The sequence below is a fragment of the Puntigrus tetrazona genome, chromosome 3, assembly GCF_018831695.1.
Source record: "Puntigrus tetrazona isolate hp1 chromosome 3, ASM1883169v1, whole genome shotgun sequence".
NCBI lineage: Eukaryota > Metazoa > Chordata > Actinopteri > Cypriniformes > Cyprinidae > Puntigrus > Puntigrus tetrazona.
Window position 1 is genome coordinate 29,770,208 of NC_056701.1, and position 20,412 is coordinate 29,790,619.

General features: G+C 40.2%; 1 protein-coding gene across 3 annotated transcripts; it reads left to right on the forward strand.

The window, feature by feature from the left end:
• The first annotated feature begins 3,677 nt into the window (after positions 1-3,677).
• On the forward strand, positions 3,678-14,897 carry LOC122334671 (NACHT, LRR and PYD domains-containing protein 3-like). 3 transcript variants are annotated; one of them, XM_043232685.1, is made up of 9 exons: positions 3,953-4,311; positions 7,255-7,372; positions 7,450-7,536; positions 7,668-7,709; positions 8,236-10,042; positions 10,215-10,385; positions 12,108-12,281; positions 12,785-12,831; positions 14,207-14,897. In XM_043232685.1, the coding sequence occupies exons 3-9, from the start codon at positions 7,467-7,469 to the stop codon at positions 14,761-14,763; spliced, it is 2,868 nt and encodes a 955-aa protein (XP_043088620.1). In that variant the 5' UTR covers positions 3,953-4,311; positions 7,255-7,372; positions 7,450-7,466; the 3' UTR covers positions 14,764-14,897. The 3 variants fall into 3 exon arrangements, with proteins under 3 accessions (XP_043088619.1, XP_043088620.1, XP_043088618.1); XM_043232684.1 differs by lacking the exon at positions 3,953-4,311 and adding an exon at positions 3,678-3,944 and having other exon boundaries at positions 7,255-7,536; XM_043232683.1 differs by having other exon boundaries at positions 7,255-7,536.
• The last annotated feature ends 5,515 nt before the right edge of the window (positions 14,898-20,412 follow it).

Here is a 20,412-nt window from a genome sequence, read left to right on the forward strand (position 1 = left end):
TTTATCCAAAGCGACTTACAGTTGAGAGTACAACAGCGATTCATTTATTTGAGAGACAAACAGACAGAGTAAGTGCTTATAACACCCAGTCACAGGGAGTGTTCAAATTAGTACATGCCAGAAGGGAAGGAATAAACAAGGGGGATGAAAAGAGAGACAGAGACAGTGAGAGTATTTTTTTTTTTTTTTATGATGAGGTCAGGTATTGCTGAAAGATGTGAGTTTTCAGCAGTTTCTTAAAGATTGACAGAGATCCAGCATTCGGATATGTACGGGAAGATCGTTCCACCAGCCAGGAACAGAGAAACAGAAAGTTCTGGAGAGTGATTTTGAGCCTCTTTGAGATGGTACCACGAGGCGTCGCTTCGCTAGCAGATCTCAGACTTCTAGAGGGTGTGTAGATTTGTAATAGTGAGTGGAAGTAGACCGGTGCCGAGTCTGTGGTTGTTCTATATGCAAGCATCAGTGCCTTGAACTTGATGCGAGCTGCAATCGGTAGCCAATGTAAGGAGATAAAGAGAGGTGTAACATGGGTTCTCTTGGGCTCATTGAAGACCAGCCGTGCTGCTGCATTCTGAATCATTTGTAGAGGTTTTATTGTGTTTGATGGAAGTCCAGCCAGAAGAGCATTGCAGTAGTCCAGTCTAGAAATGACAAGGGCCTGGACAAGTAGCTGTGCAGCTTGCTCTGTTAGAAAGGGCCTGATCTTTCTGATGTTGTGTAGTGCAAACCTGCAGGATCGAGCAGTCTTTGCAATGTGATCTTTGAAGGTTAGTTGGTCATCGAGGATTACACCAAGATTTCTGACTGAGGTTGATGGGGTAATTGAAGAAGAATCTAGCTGGATGGTGAAGTCAAGTCGCATTTAAAGAATTGTATATACAGCCGTGAAATGGATATGAAAATTATATTTTATAAATGGATAACTTAGTGAAGGAGAAACAAAGCTTTTGAAACAGAGTCATTTGAATGAATTGCTATGTAAACTAATTTGTAAACAAACACTGACGTGAAATTAATTTGACCGAATCACTAAAACTAATTATATAAAGAGTCTATGTAACAAATCAGAAAACAAATCTTAATAGAAATGTGAACTTTGTTGATAGATTTGAACACCTCTCCCCCCTTAGATTCTTTCTGTCTACTCCTTATTTCCTTGACCTCCTTTTAGCCTGCTGTAATCTGGAACAAATGGCCGAGCCACCTCAGCTGGCCTCTCTCGATGTGGAGGAGCAGCGGATCTACTCCGAGCTTCTCCCAAGTGACCGAGCTCCTCACCCTGTTTCTAAAGGAGCACCCAGCCACCCTACGGAGGAAACTCATTTCGGCCACTAGTGTCCAGGATCTCATCCTTTCGGTCATGACTCCAAAAAGGCTGAGTACTCTATATTGCCATTCGGCCCGTAGGCACAAATGACAGTGAGAGACCTCCCCCCAACCCGAAGGTGCAGGGAGGCGACCCACCGGGGTAAACTCCAACACATGGCGGCTAAGCTGGGGGGGCTATGAGCAAACCCACACCAGTCCGCCGCCTCTCACTACGGGCAACACTAGAGTAGTGAAGAGTCCCACTCCTTTCGAGGAGATGGGTTCCAGAGCTCAAGCTGCACATGGAGTTGAGCCGAATATCTCTAGCCGGTACCTCTCCACCTCCCGCAGCAACTCCAGATCCTTCCCCCCAGAGATGTGACATTCCATGTCCGTAAAACCAGGTTCTGTGTCCAGGGGCCGGGTTGCCGAAGTCCCCGCCTTTGGCTGCCGCTCCTGCAGGTGGTGGGCCCACAGGAGTAAAGTGAAATAGTATCTTATACATTTTTAAAAGGTCTATTAATTAAATGTGTAGTTGTTTCACAAAACTCTAGAAGGTGCAGATTAATGTGTTCTTAACATAACTTAATCACAGCTTTAAATGTCTTGGCATAAGCTGATTGGTCGATGATGCGTATGTAAACAATGAACTTGTTGCTTTTGAGTGACTTTTTCTGTATGATGATAAAGAATAAGCGTCAGTGTTTTTTGCTAACATGCTGTAAAGAGTAGTTTTAGAGTCGACACATGATATTATCGTCAATCAGCACAACCCTAGTGTGGTGTCCAGTTTATCTTTAAAATTATAACCTAAAATACCGGCTTCCAGCAACGGCCGTATGCACCTTCATGAGAGCATTGAGTTAAGGCTTCTTGATTTAGATTATAAATTCAGTTTTTAGGTGATCTATTTCTTTGTGACGAAGCAAGTAGGTTGTATTTCCAGAATTTTTTCTGAAGGACATCCCCTACACATGGGCTCTGAAATCTGGATGAGCTTTTATATTTACTGCCATGCTTACTCCATTAACTGTTTCCATCAACCTATTTTTATGAGCATAAAAACTATATATTTTGCATAAAAACACTGGACGTAGATGCCAAAATGTGCAGATTTGTATAAAAAAAAACTATGCGCTCAAAGTAGGATAAATTTCTCATCCAGCAAGAAAACATGTACAAAATACGATAGAAACACTTGAATAAAAAAAAACATGCTCCAAACTTCTTGGATAGAAAAAAATGCTTTATCTATCCATTTTCTTCTGCTCATCTGGGGTTGGGTTGCTATATTTTTCATACGCGTTTCCATTTGCTCTTGTTTTAGGATTATTCTGGCTGGGGGAGAAATGAAAAAGACAATGTAAGAAAGTTAATAGACACTTTTTTTGCTGAAATTCGTTGTTCTGTTGTTGCTTGCTTAGATTTGCAGGTGTCCTGGGACAGGTGAGGGAGTGAGCGGATGCTGGTGGAGCTGCTCAGAGAAGATATTAAACTCCAGAGAGACAGAGAATAGATTATTTATTAACCCTTCTCTGAAGAAAAGCGTGGAAAGTCTTCTCAGAGACTCGGAGGACAGTGCAGTGGACAGTAGAAGAGGCATGGAGACCCCTCTGTATGATGTACCAGTGTCCAGACAGGAGAAAAACACCAGGGTCTGGATTGTGAAACCCATTCTCTTCTCAGAAGATCCAGGAGCCCTGTAGGATCTCTCTGCTCAGCCCAAAACCATTAAACCAGTTCCGGCACATTCAGTACAGGACTCTGTCTGATGCAGAGAAAGACGGAAAAGAGAAATGAATAGCTATGAAAAACTAATTAGAACAAGAAATACTGGGATACTTTAGTAAACTACTTTTAGTAACTACTAATACCACATTGGGGAAAAAGTACTCGTCACATTTAAAATCTTAGCTGCAGGGAGACTTCAACCAAAAATGAAAACATGAGAGTAAGTAAATGATTACAGAATGTTTATTTTCTATAATTAAAGTATTGTATTGTATATGCTAATACTACTACTTAAAGTGAAGGTATAGGCCTACAGTATTGTTCTGAAAAATAATTTGGATGGTTTTGTATCAATATTAGTGCTGCACCACTGTGTATGTTGCAGTTTATTTCTGAATTATGTTCAGGGTTGTTATATTTAACTTATATTTATACTTCATATAATGTTGGGTTTAATCGACAACAATGACTCTAGTCATTCTAGAAAATCTAGTACTTTATATTTGATAGAGAAAAGGCCTTAGATATTATTCAGCATTTGATCTACTGTGTGTGTGTATTGTATTTTTTTTTTTTTTTATAGTTTTTAATGGATCATTGCATTCAAGCAAGACCCAAGCCGATACCTCCATTAAAGTTGTCATCCGGGATTAAACCAGTCTCGAGACCGACTCCATTGTGACGTGAAACATGAAAGTGAAAGTGATCGACTCTGGCTCCTCCTATCCTGTAGGACGTCAGCTCTCCGTTGCTATGCGACAGGAGCGGTAATCTAGAACACCTGAGGAAATCCCGAGGAGGCGTGGCTTCGAGCTTCACGCGCTTCAGTTTGGGACACAGATACAGTGGTCTGTGTTTGTTTCCACTAGCTGCTCGTGAAACGGAAGTTTAACACATTAGAAGTAAGGACGTCCTCGTATTTACTTCCGCGTTGAAAAATAAAGTGCTTTGGTGTGTGTTCGTTGAATGACCTCGTTCAAAGTACAAATCAAAGTACCGCGAGAGCGTAAAGAGAACACAGAACCGTTAGTCGATCTCGCGATACTTTGATGTTATGCACCTTGTACTTTACATGTGACGTTTACACCTGATCGTTTTTTTCTGATCGAAAAACCGTATCATTAACCCAATCATCATTTTAATGTTTATGCGGGGACATACATGAACATAAAGAGAAAACAAAGACATTTTGAGAAGTTGTCCAGAAACTGAACGTTTTGATCAAAGCAAGTCTTCAGCTGTGGAGCAGAAAGACACTTCCTTATTCATGTAAGTAAAGATTAAATACTGTCTTAATCATGAAACACTCATGAAACATGATCAAATATGAACTAACAGGATTCACTCTAATGTGCTGTAAAAAAAAAAAAAATGTATATATTTGTATAAATAAATGTAAACGTTTTCCCAATTTTGTAAGTCTGTAATTTTGTCTTGTTTGATTTATCAAGAAGAAGAGACCACACAGTATATTGTATTCTTTTATTTGATAAGTATTAATAAGATACACAGAACACATGGTATTGTATTCACTTTATTGAATAGTAGAAAGATAACCACAGCATCATGTTTAAAATTTATTGAGAAAAAAACATTAGGTATGATATATGTAGCATTTAGTTAAAGTATAGCCAGAGATAAAATATGTATTAGTAAGAACTTTGAAGATTAGGAATGTTACCGTTGAGTGCTGAGTTCCCGACGCAGAGAGGAGGACATCTTAGAAAGATCTTCACAGAAGAGCAGACTGATAAGATGGCTGTGTTTTTATAGTGAGCTTCTTGAAAGGGAGGTTTCCAGCTGTATGGGACTTTCCCAAAAAGTGTCAACTTGCACCTGTAGTCTATAAAGAAGGGCTGCACTCTGATGCCAGACAGACTCTGATTTTTAGACCTGAGCAGAACAGACCACGGAGAAGTCTTCTGTGACCTGTCTTGTGAGTATGATTAAATACTTACGAGAGATAGGACAGACTCGACTTACTTTACCTAACCTGAGGATAAACTGAATAAGGTAGAAGGTGCAGGAGATTTGAGCACCATAAAACAATGCAAAAGACCATGCTTAGAGACAAAGTTATAAAACTCTCCTGCTAAAAATTCAAGACATCATTGGCTCTTGGTGTGACCTTCACAGACCTCAAAAGGCCTCGCTCAGTAGTCTTCTTCCTTTTGGTCTCTCCTACATCTCACGACTGCTCGTCTTATAAAATCTGGCGAGCGGGAAACAGCCCAGCTGCTGTCCTGAGAATTTGAGAACGTCTGCAACCTTATGTCTTGGTGCCAGACCTTGTGGTCTTGACTAAAGCTCCTTGGATCTCAGTAGATACGCATCTTAGCTCTTTAAGGCTGGAAGGCGTGCACACCTCTAGACTGATACTTATGGTGGTCCAGGAAAGCATGGCCATCAGCTTCAGGTCTGACTCAGCAGACACTGAAGACAACGCTCGTTGGAGGACAGATAACAAGTACACCCAAGAGGACATGGTCGAAACGTCATCTTTAAAAAGACGCAAGCCGACTGTGTTCAGAAACTGCTCTTTAATGAAACACTTGTGGATCTTCAGTGCTCTCTCTGTTGTTCTTTGCGTATCACAAAAGCATGCATTGTTCTTCTCAAACAAAGAAAGATTTAAACTGCTGAGAATGTCTAAGAAAGACAATCAGAATTCCCATTACTATTAGAGTAAATATATGTAATGTTACAAATAATTTCCTATAGACCTCCTAAATTTAAGAAAGCTTGCTATTTTAGTCTATGCATAGCCTTTTGATAGGTATAAATGCCTTTGAAGTTTGATGTTCATATCAGTGTAATCTACTTGAATCAACTCAAAGATCTGATTCCCCAAATAATAATTAAACAGCTAATTTACCTTAGAGTGGTTGCACCAGACGCTTGTTAATACCAGTGTGACGGGGAGTGGCTCGGATGCAATAAACACTAAAATTAATTAGCATTTTCTCTTAATCAGAGCTAATCAGAGCAAATCAGAGCTCCAAGCAAGACCCCAGTCTGTTGTCACGAAATAACTCTTAGTGACTGACAGATACAGAGAGCAAATTCTCCCTGCTTAGTTCAGTGGACTGAAACCTTGCTAGAGATAATAAATTAAATAAGCATCTTTCCACCCTTTTAATAACCTAAATAAGCACAGATAAGTATCTTTTATATTCACTTAAATAAAAAAAGAGACTAACTACAATTGAAATAAAACTTATATTTTGGTTTTGTGAATGTCAAACCTTCTCCATTCTGCAGATATTGCTGCTTTCTGGTTTGTGCTTTGTAAATTACAGAAAGTCCACAAGATATCTCCCGAAACCTGTCCATAAGGTATTTTTTTTTAAATATCTGGAGCTATTTGGGATTTAGAAGAACAAAAACAGATGATTTAATACATAGATAAAAAATACATTTTGTAGAAATTCATTTTAGGTTTTGACTGTGAATGTCTGTCTTTAACGGTCCTTAAGCTAAAAATGATCAGGCCTATATGACGTCTCGGGACAGTTTTTATTACTGAAAAAAAATGAAAACAGTACAAAGCAGCATATAAACTAAGGAAACAATTTTTGGCCTTAGAGGCCGTGTCAGTCCTGAGAAAAAAAAGACAATATTATATTGTAATACGCAAAATGCTGTTGCAAAAAATGCAAAATCCATACTAAACCATTTGTCCTAAAACAGACACTTGTCCTAAAACTGCTCAGCAAATTTTAAATGCTCATCAGACACTCACCATGTGAAAGAACAAGAGATCTCCTGGACATCTGTCCCAAAACTCAGTCTCAAGAGAAAGTGGGCCATACAGCAAGACAACAAACAACGGTTAAAGAAAGAGGTGGAAGGAGCTGAAACAAGCAGTTCAATTGAGGAAAACCCACCAACATCACAGAGTTGAAGTGGTTATGTAATGAGGAACGGGCTGAAAGTCCTACAAGATGAACAAGATGTAGGAAACTTGCAAATGAGGACACATCAGATACTGAAAACAAAAATTCACATACTTTTGCAGCAAACAGATATGTAACAATCAATATTTTATCTCAACTTCTTTTGTAGATTTCTTTGTCTACGTTCAGGAGAAATTATATGTTTTGGGTCATATTTATGCAGAAATATAAAAAAAAATTGTAAAGGCTTTCACTGTAGTTTTAAAAATGTCACATTTGAGCTCACTTTAGCTCTTTTCTTTTTCTTAATATGCAGTCGTGAGTTGGTGAAGGACGATGGCGTCTGTTAAAAAGCTGCTCTTGGACCAACTGATGGAGCTGGCAGAAGATGAACTGAAGAAATTTCATTGGCATTTAGTGAATTTTTATCAAAAGTGCATATCAAAGTCTGAATTGAAAAATGCAGATAGATGTGACACAGTAGATAAGATGGTGATGTGTTTTGGACCAGATGAAGCTGTGAAGGTCATGGTAGACGTCCTGAGAAAGATAAACCAAAATGATCTGGCTGAACAGTTGCAGAATGAACACAAGCAAGGTAACATTTAATTTACTGTGACTGTAACGAGATTAAATATTTAACAGTGTGAAGGTTTGACCTCTTTGCTCTACTGATGTGTTTCTGAGATAAATGTTTCTAGTGAGTGATTCTCTCTTTTTCTCTCCCAGCTCAGACTGAGGACAATATGAAGACATCTGTCTCTGTTAGAGGTAATTCACAACATATCACATATAATCCACATATATCATATCACTGCCTGTGAATGGAAATAAGAAATCACATCAGAGGCAGATTTCACATAGATATATAGAAGTGTCCCCAGTGATACCCAGCCTACAATGGTCTGAAAGCCTTGCTTAAACATCTTATAATGTATTTGAATTTAATTAAAGTTAACCAAAAGGTGGCACTGTCACAAAATAGATTCAGTATCACCGAGACATGATTACGGTCACACATGCTAAGGTTATTTAAAGCAAGTTTAAACACACATTCTGTTTGATGTGCTAGATCATGTGGAAACCATTCATCAGTTTTGAGTGAGACTGATCTCATGGCATAAAGATTTCAATCAATAAGTGATCTGGAAAGAGCATAGACATTCAAAAATTGTAAAACTGAAAATTGTTAAATATGAATTTAATATGTCTGAATCAGTGGCAAATAATAACAATCATGCTGATATGAAAATATGACAAATTTGTTTAGTGTTTTTTGTCTCTTTTTTTATTGTAGAGCTCCAAAATGTCTTGAAAACTCACAAAAACAACATGAAGATGAAGACAAAATACATTTTTGAGGGCAACAAAGAAACTGACACAGATCTGAAAGCTGTTTACACAGATCTGTTCATCACAGAGGGAGATATGAAAGATGTAAATCAGGAACATGAGATTCTGAAGATTGATGATGCTTTCAAGAGCAAAAAAACACTGAACAAACCAATCAAATGCAATGATATATTTACTGAACTGAGGAAAAACAATGAGTTAAAGATTGTGTTGACCAAAGGAGTCGCTGGCATTGGAAAAACTGTGTTTGTGCACAAGTTCATCCTGGACTGGGTAGAAGGAGAATCTAATCAGGATATAGACTGTGTGTTCCTGCTTCCATTCAGAGAGATCAATGTGATTAAAGAAAGAGAGGTCAGTCTCCATGAGTTTCTGCTGAAATTTAATCCTGAATTGATGTTCCTGGAGAAATCAAAGTTATATACAGAATATAAACTTGTGTTTATTTTTGATGGACTTGATGAGAGTCGACTGCCTTTGAATTTTGAAAGTGATACATTGAACACTGTTGAGGAAAGATCATCTGTAGATGTGCTGTTTACAAGTCTGGTCAAAGGTAAACTGCTTCCATCAGCTCTTGTCTGGGTCACATCACGACCAGCAGCAGCCAATCAGATCCCTCCTCAGTATGTAGGATTGTTCACAGAAGTGCAAGGATTCACTGACCTACAGAAGGAGGAGTACTTCAGAAAGAGATTCACAGATCAGAGTCTGTCCTCCAGAATCATCTCCCACATTAAGACGTCTCGTAGTCTCTACATCATGTGCCACATTCCTGTGTTCTGCTGGATCACAGCCACAGTACTTCAGGATATTCTCACTGAGAACAATGAAGAGAACATCAGCACAACACTCACTGAAATGTACATTCACTTCCTGAGGATACAGATGAACATGAAGAGTCAGAAATATGGCAAACAACAAGACGGAGAATGTTCAGAGCACTTACTTTTAAATAGAGAGATGATTCTGAAGTTAGCCAAGCTAGCGTTTGAACAGCTGAAGCAGGAAAACATTGTGTTCTATGAGAAAGATCTGAAAGCATGTGGTATTGATGTGAGTAAAGATGCTGAGTTCACAGGAATGATCGCTCAGATCTTTAAGAAGGAAGTTGGACTTTATAAGAGAAAGGTCTTCTGCTTTGTGCATCTGAGCGCTCAAGAGTTCCTCGCTGCAGTGCATGTGTTCACCTGTTACCTGAAAAAAAACAAGCAAGAGCTTATGTTTTTCTTTGAGAATTCACAAACTAAAGTCATACAAAATCTTACATTTCCTTTTAGAAAGGTCAAATGGCATGACTTAACAGAGAGAGCCATTGAAAAAGCAATGCAGAGTAAGAGAGGGCATCTGGACCTTTTCCTGCGGTTTCTGATGGGAATTTCACTGGAATCCAGTCAAAATTTGCTCAAAGGCCTGATCACACACACCAAAGACACCACAGAGAGCATCAGAAATCTAAGTGCACACATTAAAGAATTACAACAACAGGACATCTCAGATGAAACTTCAGTCAACCTGTTCTACTGCTTACTTGAGCTCAAAGATCATTCATTATATGAGGAAATACAGAGTTACCTCAGTTCAAATGAACATCCAGGAAGAGATCTCTCGTCTTCAATGTGCACAGTGCTGACCTACATACTACTGATGTCAGAGAAGGTGCTGGATGAGTTCAACCCAAAGAGGTTCACATCAGAACAATCAGATTGCAGGAGACTCATTCCAGCTGTGAGATGCTGCAGAAACGCTCTGTGAGTATTTCACTGACTGCTGTTTAATTAAATGATTTGTTCTACGTCACTAAACAATGATATGTAAATGCTAAGTGAAATTTTTCCCCTGATTATGAAGAGAAAAATAAGTTACTGCAGAAGAAAACTGAACATCAGTAGATAATCAGGCTAAAACATTCTATTTTGGCAGATTTGAAAGCTGTGGTTTTGATGAAACATGCTGTGAAACTCTTTCTTCTGCTCTACAATCATCAAACCATCTGACAGAGCTGGACCTGAGTAACAATGATCTGCAGGATTCAGGAGTGAAGCTGCTTTCTGATGGACTGAAGAGTTCACACTGTAGACTGAAGATAATGAGGTTTGAGTTTGAAATACTTTGTTATTTACTCATTAAACAATCCTTATGTTTAGAATGCATGCAAAAACCATGTATGCAATTATCGTGTTAATCTTGTATAGATTTTCTACATGTAATCTCACTGCACAGTGTGCAATATCACAGAAGATATAATATCATAATTGTTGTTTTACTGATGTGACATTTGAAATGATCTAGTAGTTTTGCAAAACACACCCTCAGAGTGTGAAGTCTAGACTAGTGAGTGTGCACATTTAGAGTGATTTTCTTTACTGCTTGATTCTATTTAATAAAATACATTTAGAATGATCACAAATTAAAGACATGCAGGCAGAATATTTCATATAGTTAATTACCATGATGTAACAATTTAGTTCACTGAAGATGAGCATAGTGAGAACTCATGTGCAGTTTTATTTACAGAGACATAATCCATAATCTAAACAAACACATACTTGACTTGAAACAGACTTGACTGAACAATGAATAGACTTGACTTGGAATAGACTTCGCATGAACAGGATAGATTCATTGATAGCAGGTTCCCTGATAGAAAAAGCACATCTCAGAGACTTCAAATAGGCGTCTGCATTTATATCTTCAAGACATAGTTTTTTAGTGTGTTTGCTTATCTGAGCCACTGGCCTCTGCTTCCTCAGTGGAACATGCTGGAAGAAGAAAATTGGTGGAATTGAGGAGATCCTTCTCCAGTATTGAGGTATTCCTTCCACCATCCGACAATATCCCCAGTCGAAGTCAGCAGATTCCCACCTTCACTTAAATTTGGCAATATGGGAGTGCTTCCCCCAAGCTGTTTAACTATTTTAGATTCACAAACTATAATAAAACAGTCCAGTGATTTATCAGTAAGATTGGTGTTTTAGAAAAAAAAAATTATAATGTTTTTATTAATTAAAAATGTATTAAAATGTAGAACCAATAATGAATGTGCACTGCGAATAGATAATAATAGACAACTTAATATGAAGAAAGATGGCAAAGAATTTGTAGAAACAAATGGAGTGAAGACAGAATGTCTCTCCTAGGACCACAACCTTAATGTGGTGGAGGGGTTTGAGTGCCTCAGTGGCCCTAGGAGCTATATGGCCCTGGTAGGGTCTCCCAAAGCAAACAGGTCCTAGTTGACAAGCTAGACAAAGAGCGGTTCTGTTGGATCTGTTGGCGGAGGAAGAAGCCGGACAGACTCAGCAGGCCCAAACGTACTGTGAAGGTCTGTTGGGCAACCCTGAATCCGTGGTGGACACCGGATGTAAGGAATGGTGTCAAGGAGTCCTATCAGGCCTTGTTGGGTCCTCCAGTTTTTCAGAGAGGTGATCAGTTGACATCTCCACCCCTCTCTTCACCTGTAATATTGAGTTGAATATGTTTTAACAGAATGTTGGTTGTGGCAAGTATTACACAAAACACAGAAAGAAGCCATTACATTGGCCACTAGGGGCCTTTTTCCTATCTTATGTTTCTTTCTTTCACTACTTTTTACGTAAGATTTTTGCTGCAGTATTGTGCCACTATTATTTGTGAGAGATTTCATGCCTATACATTTGCATTTAAAAATATATGTCCAATATTTGTTTCTTATTGATAATGATAAATGAGCACAAAATCCTTTTTTGTGACCAACTATTTTATTGATCAGTTAAATATAAAAAGGAACAAAAAACAATCTAATTCAATGTGGATTGCTGTTGTATGTTTTTGTAGGTTGTCAGGCTGCATGGTGACAGAGGAAGGCTGTGGTTATGTGTCTTCAGCTCTGACTTCAAACCCCTCACACCTGAGAGAGCTGGATCTGAGCTACAATCATCCTGGAGATTCAGGAGTGAAGCTGCTCTCTGAAAAACTGGAGGATCCAAACTGCTCACTAAATAAACTTAAGTATGTTATGCAGGAGAGGTTCTTGGGGTTTATTGTTTAACCCTTATGCAGTTTGTGTACATTTCTGATGAGAAAATATTACATTTTGAATTTTTTTTATTATAGCTTCACCTGAATGGTACAAAACTCTGTTACCCTTATTGTTATGTTTAAAATAATTGAGGGCATGATTTGAAAAAAAAAGTCATCATAAAAATATGACTGGTTAATATGAAATGGGGTAAAATACAAACATTTTGGTGTACAATTTACAAATCCCCAACAATGCAGATGCAAAATTGCAATGCAATGAAGAGGTGAACCTCTAAAACATCTAAAGTGCAAAATCAACACACACACACACACCTCTATGAACTTGTGTGGCATAAAAAAAGTGGACAGCAAAGGAAGTTGTTTGTCTGGAAACAAGACAAAAAATAATATCTATATAATTATAATAATTTTTTCAATGTTATCAACTGCATAGTCTTCTACTGACTGACTGACTATGTGTGTGTTTTTAGTGTTGAGCATGGAGGAGAATCCAGGATTACAGCAGGACTCAAGAAATGTAGGACAATTATACAATACATTTATGATTGTATTAAGATCATAATTCATATTTTTGATTTGATGAAGATAAATATTCATTTTTATGGAATAATATTGCAATAGTGTGTGTGTGTGTGTGTGTGTATATGTACAATTTTATTTTATCTCAATAATATTTTATTTTAGGTCATTATTATTATTATTATTATTATTATTATTATTATTATTAATAATAAATATTGTCAATTATTTGGTAGTTTTTATTTAATTTGTCATTATTTTTATTATTGTAGTAATTAGTATGATTGTAATAATATTTAAAATAGCATTTGTTTTTCTTCAATATTATGACAATTAAAATTAATTAAAAATAATAATATACACTTTATTTCATTATAATTTTTATTTATTATAACATTTTAATTAGTAAATATTGCAACAACGCTACTGCAATATGTTTTAGTTTTGTAATTTAAATAATAAATGATTACTGCAACCATGTATTTGTTTACATTATAAAGTTGACATTATGCTAATAGCCAAAATAATCATTTTACATTAATAGTAAATACTGACTTTTTAAAGAGCTATATGATTATTGTAATATTATTATTTTTCTTTTATTTGGTATAACATTCAGATAAACCAGTAATACTTGTTTATTTAAGAGTACAACAACATTATAATCATAACATATTTTTATTAATTTGTTTTCATTAAAATACATAATCATTTATTATTATTATCATAAATATTAACATTATTGTTATTATACTACATTTTAATATTGATGTATTATTTCTTTTAGTATTTCAATTATTGAAATAAAAAGCAGATGCAAATATGCCAGCTGAAGTAATGTTTGCATTATGTCTAAATTAATAACTTGCTTACATCAAGACAAATAAATTTAAACAATTGTAGGATTTTGTGTATAAATGTACTGTGACACATTTAAAATATATTCTGACAGCTTCTCTCACTTACTGAAAGAGATTCTTTTTATACAACTTTACTGTCATTACAATATATTTTATTAAATGCTGTGATGACATATTTTATGTCCGAAGCTAATTTCAGTCTCGTGAGGAATCGATTATATTTATGATACAAACTTCAATTCAATTTGATCTCAAGTTGATTTGTTATTATTTCTGAACAAAAACCTTATTATAAATATGAACAAACTTCTCACACACACACACACACACACACACACACATACACTCTCACACACACACACACACATAGACTCACACACAGACACACACTCACACACACAGACACTCACACACACATACATATACACTACACTCACACACACACACACACACACACACACACACACACTGTAGTGATTGTTGTGTTATTAATGTCTCTGTTCTTCTGTTCAGATGAGTGTTTTTTCACACTGGATCCAAACACAGCATATACTCTTCTCATTCTGTCTGAGGAGAACAGAAAGGTGAAGTGGGTGTCTCAGTCTCAGTCGTATCCTGATCATCCAGACAGATTTGATGGTGTGTATCCTCAGGTGTTGTGTAGAGAGAGTGTGTGTGGACGCTGTTACTGGGAGACTGAGTGCAGTGGACTTGTGTTTATATCAGTGTCATATAAGAACATCAGCAGGAAGGGACTGGGTAAAGAGTTTGAGTTTGGATCTAATGATCAGTCCTGGAGTTTGATCTGCTCTCCTCACAGATACTCATTCAGACACAATAAGATAATGACTGATCTCTCTGTGAAGCCCATCTTCATCAGAAGAAGAAGAACAGGAGAGTATAAAGATATCTACAGAGTAGGAGTGTATGTGGATGAGAGCGCAGGAACTCTGTCCTTCTTTAGCGTCTCTGACACAATGAGACTCATCCACACAGTCCAGACCACATTCACTCAGACACTCTGTCCTGGGTTTTATGTTGGTTATAAAGCATCAGTGAAACTGTGTTGATGAATCAGAAGAGACTGATGAGATTCTACCCAGAATGCTTTGAGCTGCATGATGAATCAGTAACAGTGAGATGTTATGAGTCTCTTCAAGACATTAATACTTCAGCTCAACTTCTATAGAATCAGAAATATAAGGATTAATAATTAATCTAAGAAATAGATATAAAAGAAGAAATGTGTCAGAAATAGAAAGATCTCTGTGTGTGTGTGTGTGTGTGTCTGTGTGTGTGTGTGTGTGTGTCTGCGTGTGTGTGTGTGTGTATAGTTAAAATAAAATGTATCATTTTTATTAAAAAATATTACATGTATAGTTTATTCATTTAAATTGTACTTTAAGTCATTTTTTCATATTAAATAAAATAAAATCTACTTTTGGCTTTGATTTGACTTATTGACATCATTATTGTTATTTGTTATTATTATGAAATACTGAATTTTATTCTAATTTTAGAAATGCAGGAAATAGTGTTTATGCTTTTGTTTATGTTCTTTTTATATACTTTGTCAAATAAAGACACTGAAAAGTTAAAAGATTTTAAATCAATGAATCATATTTCTATTTACTGCAAAAACAGTTTTTAAACAAAGTTGTTCCTAATAAAGACACTATCCTTATAAAAGACAGATTTATTAATTTTCTGTGACACCGGAAGTAAGGGATGCCGTCAAGCTGAAAAAAGAGTCCTATCGGACCTGTTTGGCTCATGGGACTCCTGAGGCAGCTGACAGGTACCGGTGGGCTAAGCGGACCGCTACCCGGGTGGTTGTGCAGGCAAAAACTCGGGTCTGGGAGGAATTCGGGGAAGCCATGGAAAAGGACTATCGGACGTCCTCAAAGAGGTTCTGCAGAAAAGGGAAGCAGTGCCCTGCCAACACCGTATACAGTGCTGGCGGGAACCTGCTAACCTCGACTGGGGATATTGTGTTCTGTGGGGGGTGCTCTGGGAATATGGGGTAAGGGGCCCTTTGCTAAGGGCTGTCCGATCCCTGTACGATCAGAGCAGGAGCTTGGTTCACATTGCCTGCATTAAGTAAGACTTGTTCTCAGTGCATGTTGGACTCCGACAGGGCTGCCCTTTGTCACCGGTCCTGTTAATTATTTTTATGGACAGGATTTCTAGGCGTAGCCGGGGCCGGAGGGGTCTGGTTTGGTCACCACAGGATAGCTTCTCTGCTTTTTGCTGATGATGTTGTTCTGTTGGCTGCATCTGGCCAAGACCTACAGTGTGTGCTGGGGCGGTTTGCAGCTGAGTGTGAAGCGGCTGGGATGAGAATCAGCACCTCCAAGTCTGAGCCCATGGTCCTCAGTCGGACGAGGGTGGCTTAATGACCGATTCTGCTTCATGACCGAAAGGATGAGATCCCGGATACAAGCGGCCGAAATGAGTTTCCTCCGTAGGGTGGCTGAGCACTCCCTTAGAGATAGGGTGAGGAGTTTGGTCACTCGGGAGGATCTCGGAGTAGACCCGCTGCTCCTCCACATCGAGAGAGGCCAGCTAAGGTAGCTCGGGCATCTGTTCCGGATGCCTCCCGGACGCCTCCCAAAGGGTGGTGTTCCGGGCATGTCCCACCGGGAGGAGGCCCTAGGGAAGACCTAGGACATGCTGGAGGGACATACACAATACAAAGATTATTCCAAATAAAATAACGATGCGGAGGAAAATTGTGCTTGTAAATAATTTTCTAAGCAATCAAAGCTTGAGCATAAAAGCAGACAGCTTCACTGGCCATTTCTAAAAAAAGAAAGACACCCAAGCTTATCCAAAATAAAACTAGTAATAAAATTCCACAAATTAATTTTGAGAGTACTGTTTAAGGTAGAAAAATCCAAAAAATCAAGTCCACCATTTGTAAGGGGATTTATGACAACAGATATATGAATATAGTGCACAGGATTCTTCCATAAAAAAATTAAATGAAGTCTGATCAATAGAGGCAGCAAAATAAGTAAGTCTAGAAATTCTTTCCGCTTTTGACAAGAAGACTCTACCGTCCCTTAGTAATGTCTCGCATCTCTGAGCATAAATAAGCAGCAGGTGCATGGAATATTCAAGTGTTCGCTGAGGAGCCGAGCCCCTTTGGCAGAGGTACAGCACCGTGACGACAAGACGTGACGTCTCCCCTCCCTTCTTCAGGGAACAAGGGTTGCATACGTAACCGAGACGTTTCCTTTCAGTCAGTCACTCAGAGTCACATTGGAACAAGAAAACAAGAAGCCAGCTACTGTTGCCAATACTACCCAACTGGGATTGGAACACTGGGGGACGTCCCACGTTCTAGTGAACAGGTTCAAGTCCAGCCTTCCCGTAGGAGGTCTCGGAACGAACATGGGGCTCTGAGGCTATGCCGTGGAAATACACACATAAAGACCTCTTAGAATACTTTACATGGTTCCCAGCCCTCATCGGTTCTCACAGATTCATCGAGAGGGCCTGGCGCCAGATGCTCCGCCACATCTGGCTGCCGAGGGGAATGGAGGAGCTCAACAGGGTCTACTGTATGGACGCTCTGGAGCGGTTAACAAGCTAACCCGAAACCGGACCTCTCATTGCTTCTACCCATTTGAGGTAAGAACACAGGAGGATACCGGTTCCACAGATTATAAAATCTAGCGAACGTGTTAAGGGTCGTCCAGCCCGCAGCTCTACAAATATCTGTCAGCGAGGCACCACGTGCCAACGCACAGGACGATGTAACACATCTTGTTGAGTGTGCCTGCAACCTGAGGGGGCAGAGCATACCCTGCGCTTGATAGGTCAGGGTAATGGCGTCCACTATCCAGTGGGCCATCCTCTACTTGGAGATGGCATTCCCCTTCTGCCGGCCTCTGTGACAAACAAAGAGCTGGTCTAAGGTCCTGGAGCTTAGTGTCCGGTCAACGTAGCATCTTAGTGCTTGGACAGGACAAAGCAAAAGTAGGGCTGGGTCTGCCTCCTCCAGGGGCAGCGCTTGAAGGTTCACCACCTTAATGGGGCAGTGGGAATCTTGGAGCAGTGTCTTCAAAGACACAAACTTTAACTCAAACACAAACTTTAACGCAAAGGTTCAAATGGAGCCTGCTGCAGTGCCGTTAGCACTACAGACAGGTCCCAAGAGGGCACCTTAGGGGGCCACAGAGAATTCAACCTCCTGGCCCCCCTCAGGAACCTGATGATCAGATCATACTTACCCACTGACCTCCCATCTATGGGGTCATGATTTGCAGCGATCGCAGCCACGTAGACTTTAAGGGTGGGAGGAGACAGCCTTTGCTCCAACCCTTGATGCAAGAAAGTAAGCACAACCTGACCTTGCCTAGTGTCTGTGCAAGAAGGCTCACTGGGGGAAATGCATATTTGCGCAGGCCTCATGGCCAGCTATGTGCCAGTGCATCTGGGCCAAGTGTCTCCTCAGTCAGGGAGAAGGTCCACTGGCAATGGGAAGTCTCTGGAGACGCAAACAGGTCTACCTAAACACCTCAGAAATGTTCCCAAATCAACTGAACCGTCTGGGGATGGAGTCTCCTTTCTCCAGGTAGTGCAGCTCATGACAACTCATTGATTGCCTGGTTGCACACTCCTGGAATGTGAATGGCGTGAAGCGACCTCAGAAACTTCTGACTCCATAGGAGGAGGTGGCGGGCGAGATTCGATATACGACGGGAGTGTAGACCACCTTGTTGGTTGATGTACACAATGGTCGGTATGCTGTCCATTCGGACTAGCACATGCTGGCCTCGAAGGCGGTTCCTGAGACGGTCCAAGGGCGAGATGTACCACTAGCTATTCTAGGCAGTTGATGTGCCATTGCCCCAGCCAGTGGTGGAGGCATCCGTAAAAACCACAGCATAACTGGAGACCTGCTCCAGGGACACTCCAGCCCGAAGGAACGAGAGGTCTGATCAAGGGGTGAATGTTTGGCGGCAGGCCGGTGTTATTTGAACCCGGTGAGTTCCACGTTGCCACGCCCACCCGGGACTCGATCGCATAGCCAGTGTTTCATATGGAGTAGTTCCAGCGGCATCACTGCAGCCGCGGCTGCCATATGCCCAGGAGCCTCTGGGCATATGAAAAACTATTGTCTTCAATAAAATCAGGGTAGTCAATGAGGTCAAAAATGAGTCTAACGTTATTAAAGATGTGATTTTCATCAATAATATCCAAGAGAAGAGTATCGTTTTTAGGTTTAGGAATTAATGGAATTACTTCATACTAACAGAAAGCTCAGAGCAATTTTAACTCTCAATATACACTTGTAGAAGAAACAGTGATAAAAACTCAGAATATATCAAATATTTCAGTGGAACCGCCGCCGTCCGAACAGATTCAAAAAGATCAACACTGACTCGGCCTGTTGCTGCGTGAGGCGCGCCGTCGGACAGACGCACTGAAATAGGCATTTCTGTGTCAACATCCCGAACGGGAGCCTTTGAAGTGCTTGTTTCAGGACTTGCAGATCCAGGATCGACCGTAATCCACAGCCTTTTTTGGGCACTATGAAGTATGGACTGCAAAAGTCTGATCTTATATTGGCTGGAGGGACTGGCTCTATTGCATCCTTTGCTAGAAGGACCGCAATCTCCGCACGCAAGACAGGGGCACCCGCATCATTCACTGATGTGAAGCAGATCCCACTGAACTTGGGGGACACTGGGGAACTGAATCGTTCTGCCAAATCGAATGGTCCACAGGAGCCACTGGGATAGCCTGGGAAGACTTAACCAGGCATCCAGGGACCAAACTAGCTGCTATAGCGGGACCTTGTTGGCAATGGGACAGCAAGGGGGAACACAGGGCCCGTCTGAAGTGGAGTCTGAGTGTGTGCAACTCCTACCTGCGTTCACGCAGAAGTGAGATGAGTAGTCCGTTGGTTTGTTCTCCCAGTCCTCCCACTGCTGCATATTGGCCCGAGAGTGAGTGTGCTGCATAGCTGGCCCGCCCACAACCCATTGTCCTCCCTGATGAGCCAGAGATAGAGGAAACTAACAAAAACAAAAGATTCTCCACCAAAACGCAAAGTTTCTCTGGTGCCTTTACCTTCTCCCGAAGAGCAGCTCGCTCCATCCCTGGGTCGCCCATCTCAGGGCCGCTTGCACCTGCACTTTCCTCCAGGTTTGGTGGGAGCCTGGACGGGCTTGGCGTATGCCCTGCGGCCGGCTCCACGGCACTGCCTAGATGGGGGCTGTTGCGTTGGCTGTGCCGGAGCAGGGGCAGCGGTAGGGGGGCGCCCTCTGCAACTCAGTGATGGTCATCCTCCCACACTGAGAGCATGACTCATCCACGAAAGCCACCTTAGCGTGCTCAAGGCCCAGAAACAATAGACAGTGATCGTGACCATCACCCGGCGCCAGGTAACAACTGCATCCAGAAACGCACGGGTGGAAGGGCATCTTGCAGATGCGTCTTTAAAAAGACATTCCCTTGAGCTAGCTTTTTTAGATAGTATTGAGGTAACAGGAGATGGCCGCTCTGCACACAAACAGGGGAGTAGTGCAGCCTGATTGTGGCAATCCACTTGACACAGGAACGACCTCCGCTGAAATGCCAAACTCCAACACCCGAAGATTTCTCTGTCTTTGAAGCATAACAGTCACGCTCGGCTCCGAAGTAAAAAGCTGAATATGCACTGCACCCACTGCTTATTTATACTCGCGCTGTAATCAGCGGCAGTT

Excerpts from the sequence above, each read along its gene's own strand:
- LOC122334671 (XM_043232684.1), top strand. The coding sequence starts at position 7,275 with ATGGCGTCTGTTAAAAAGCTGCTCTTGGACCAACTGATGGAGCTGGCA. Across the intron at positions 7,710-8,235 it reads GACATCTGTCTCTGTTAGAG|AGCTCCAAAATGTCTTGAAA; the intron begins GTAATTCACAAC and ends TTTTTATTGTAG. Across the intron at positions 10,043-10,214 it reads AGATGCTGCAGAAACGCTCT|ATTTGAAAGCTGTGGTTTTG; the intron begins GTGAGTATTTCA and ends CTATTTTGGCAG.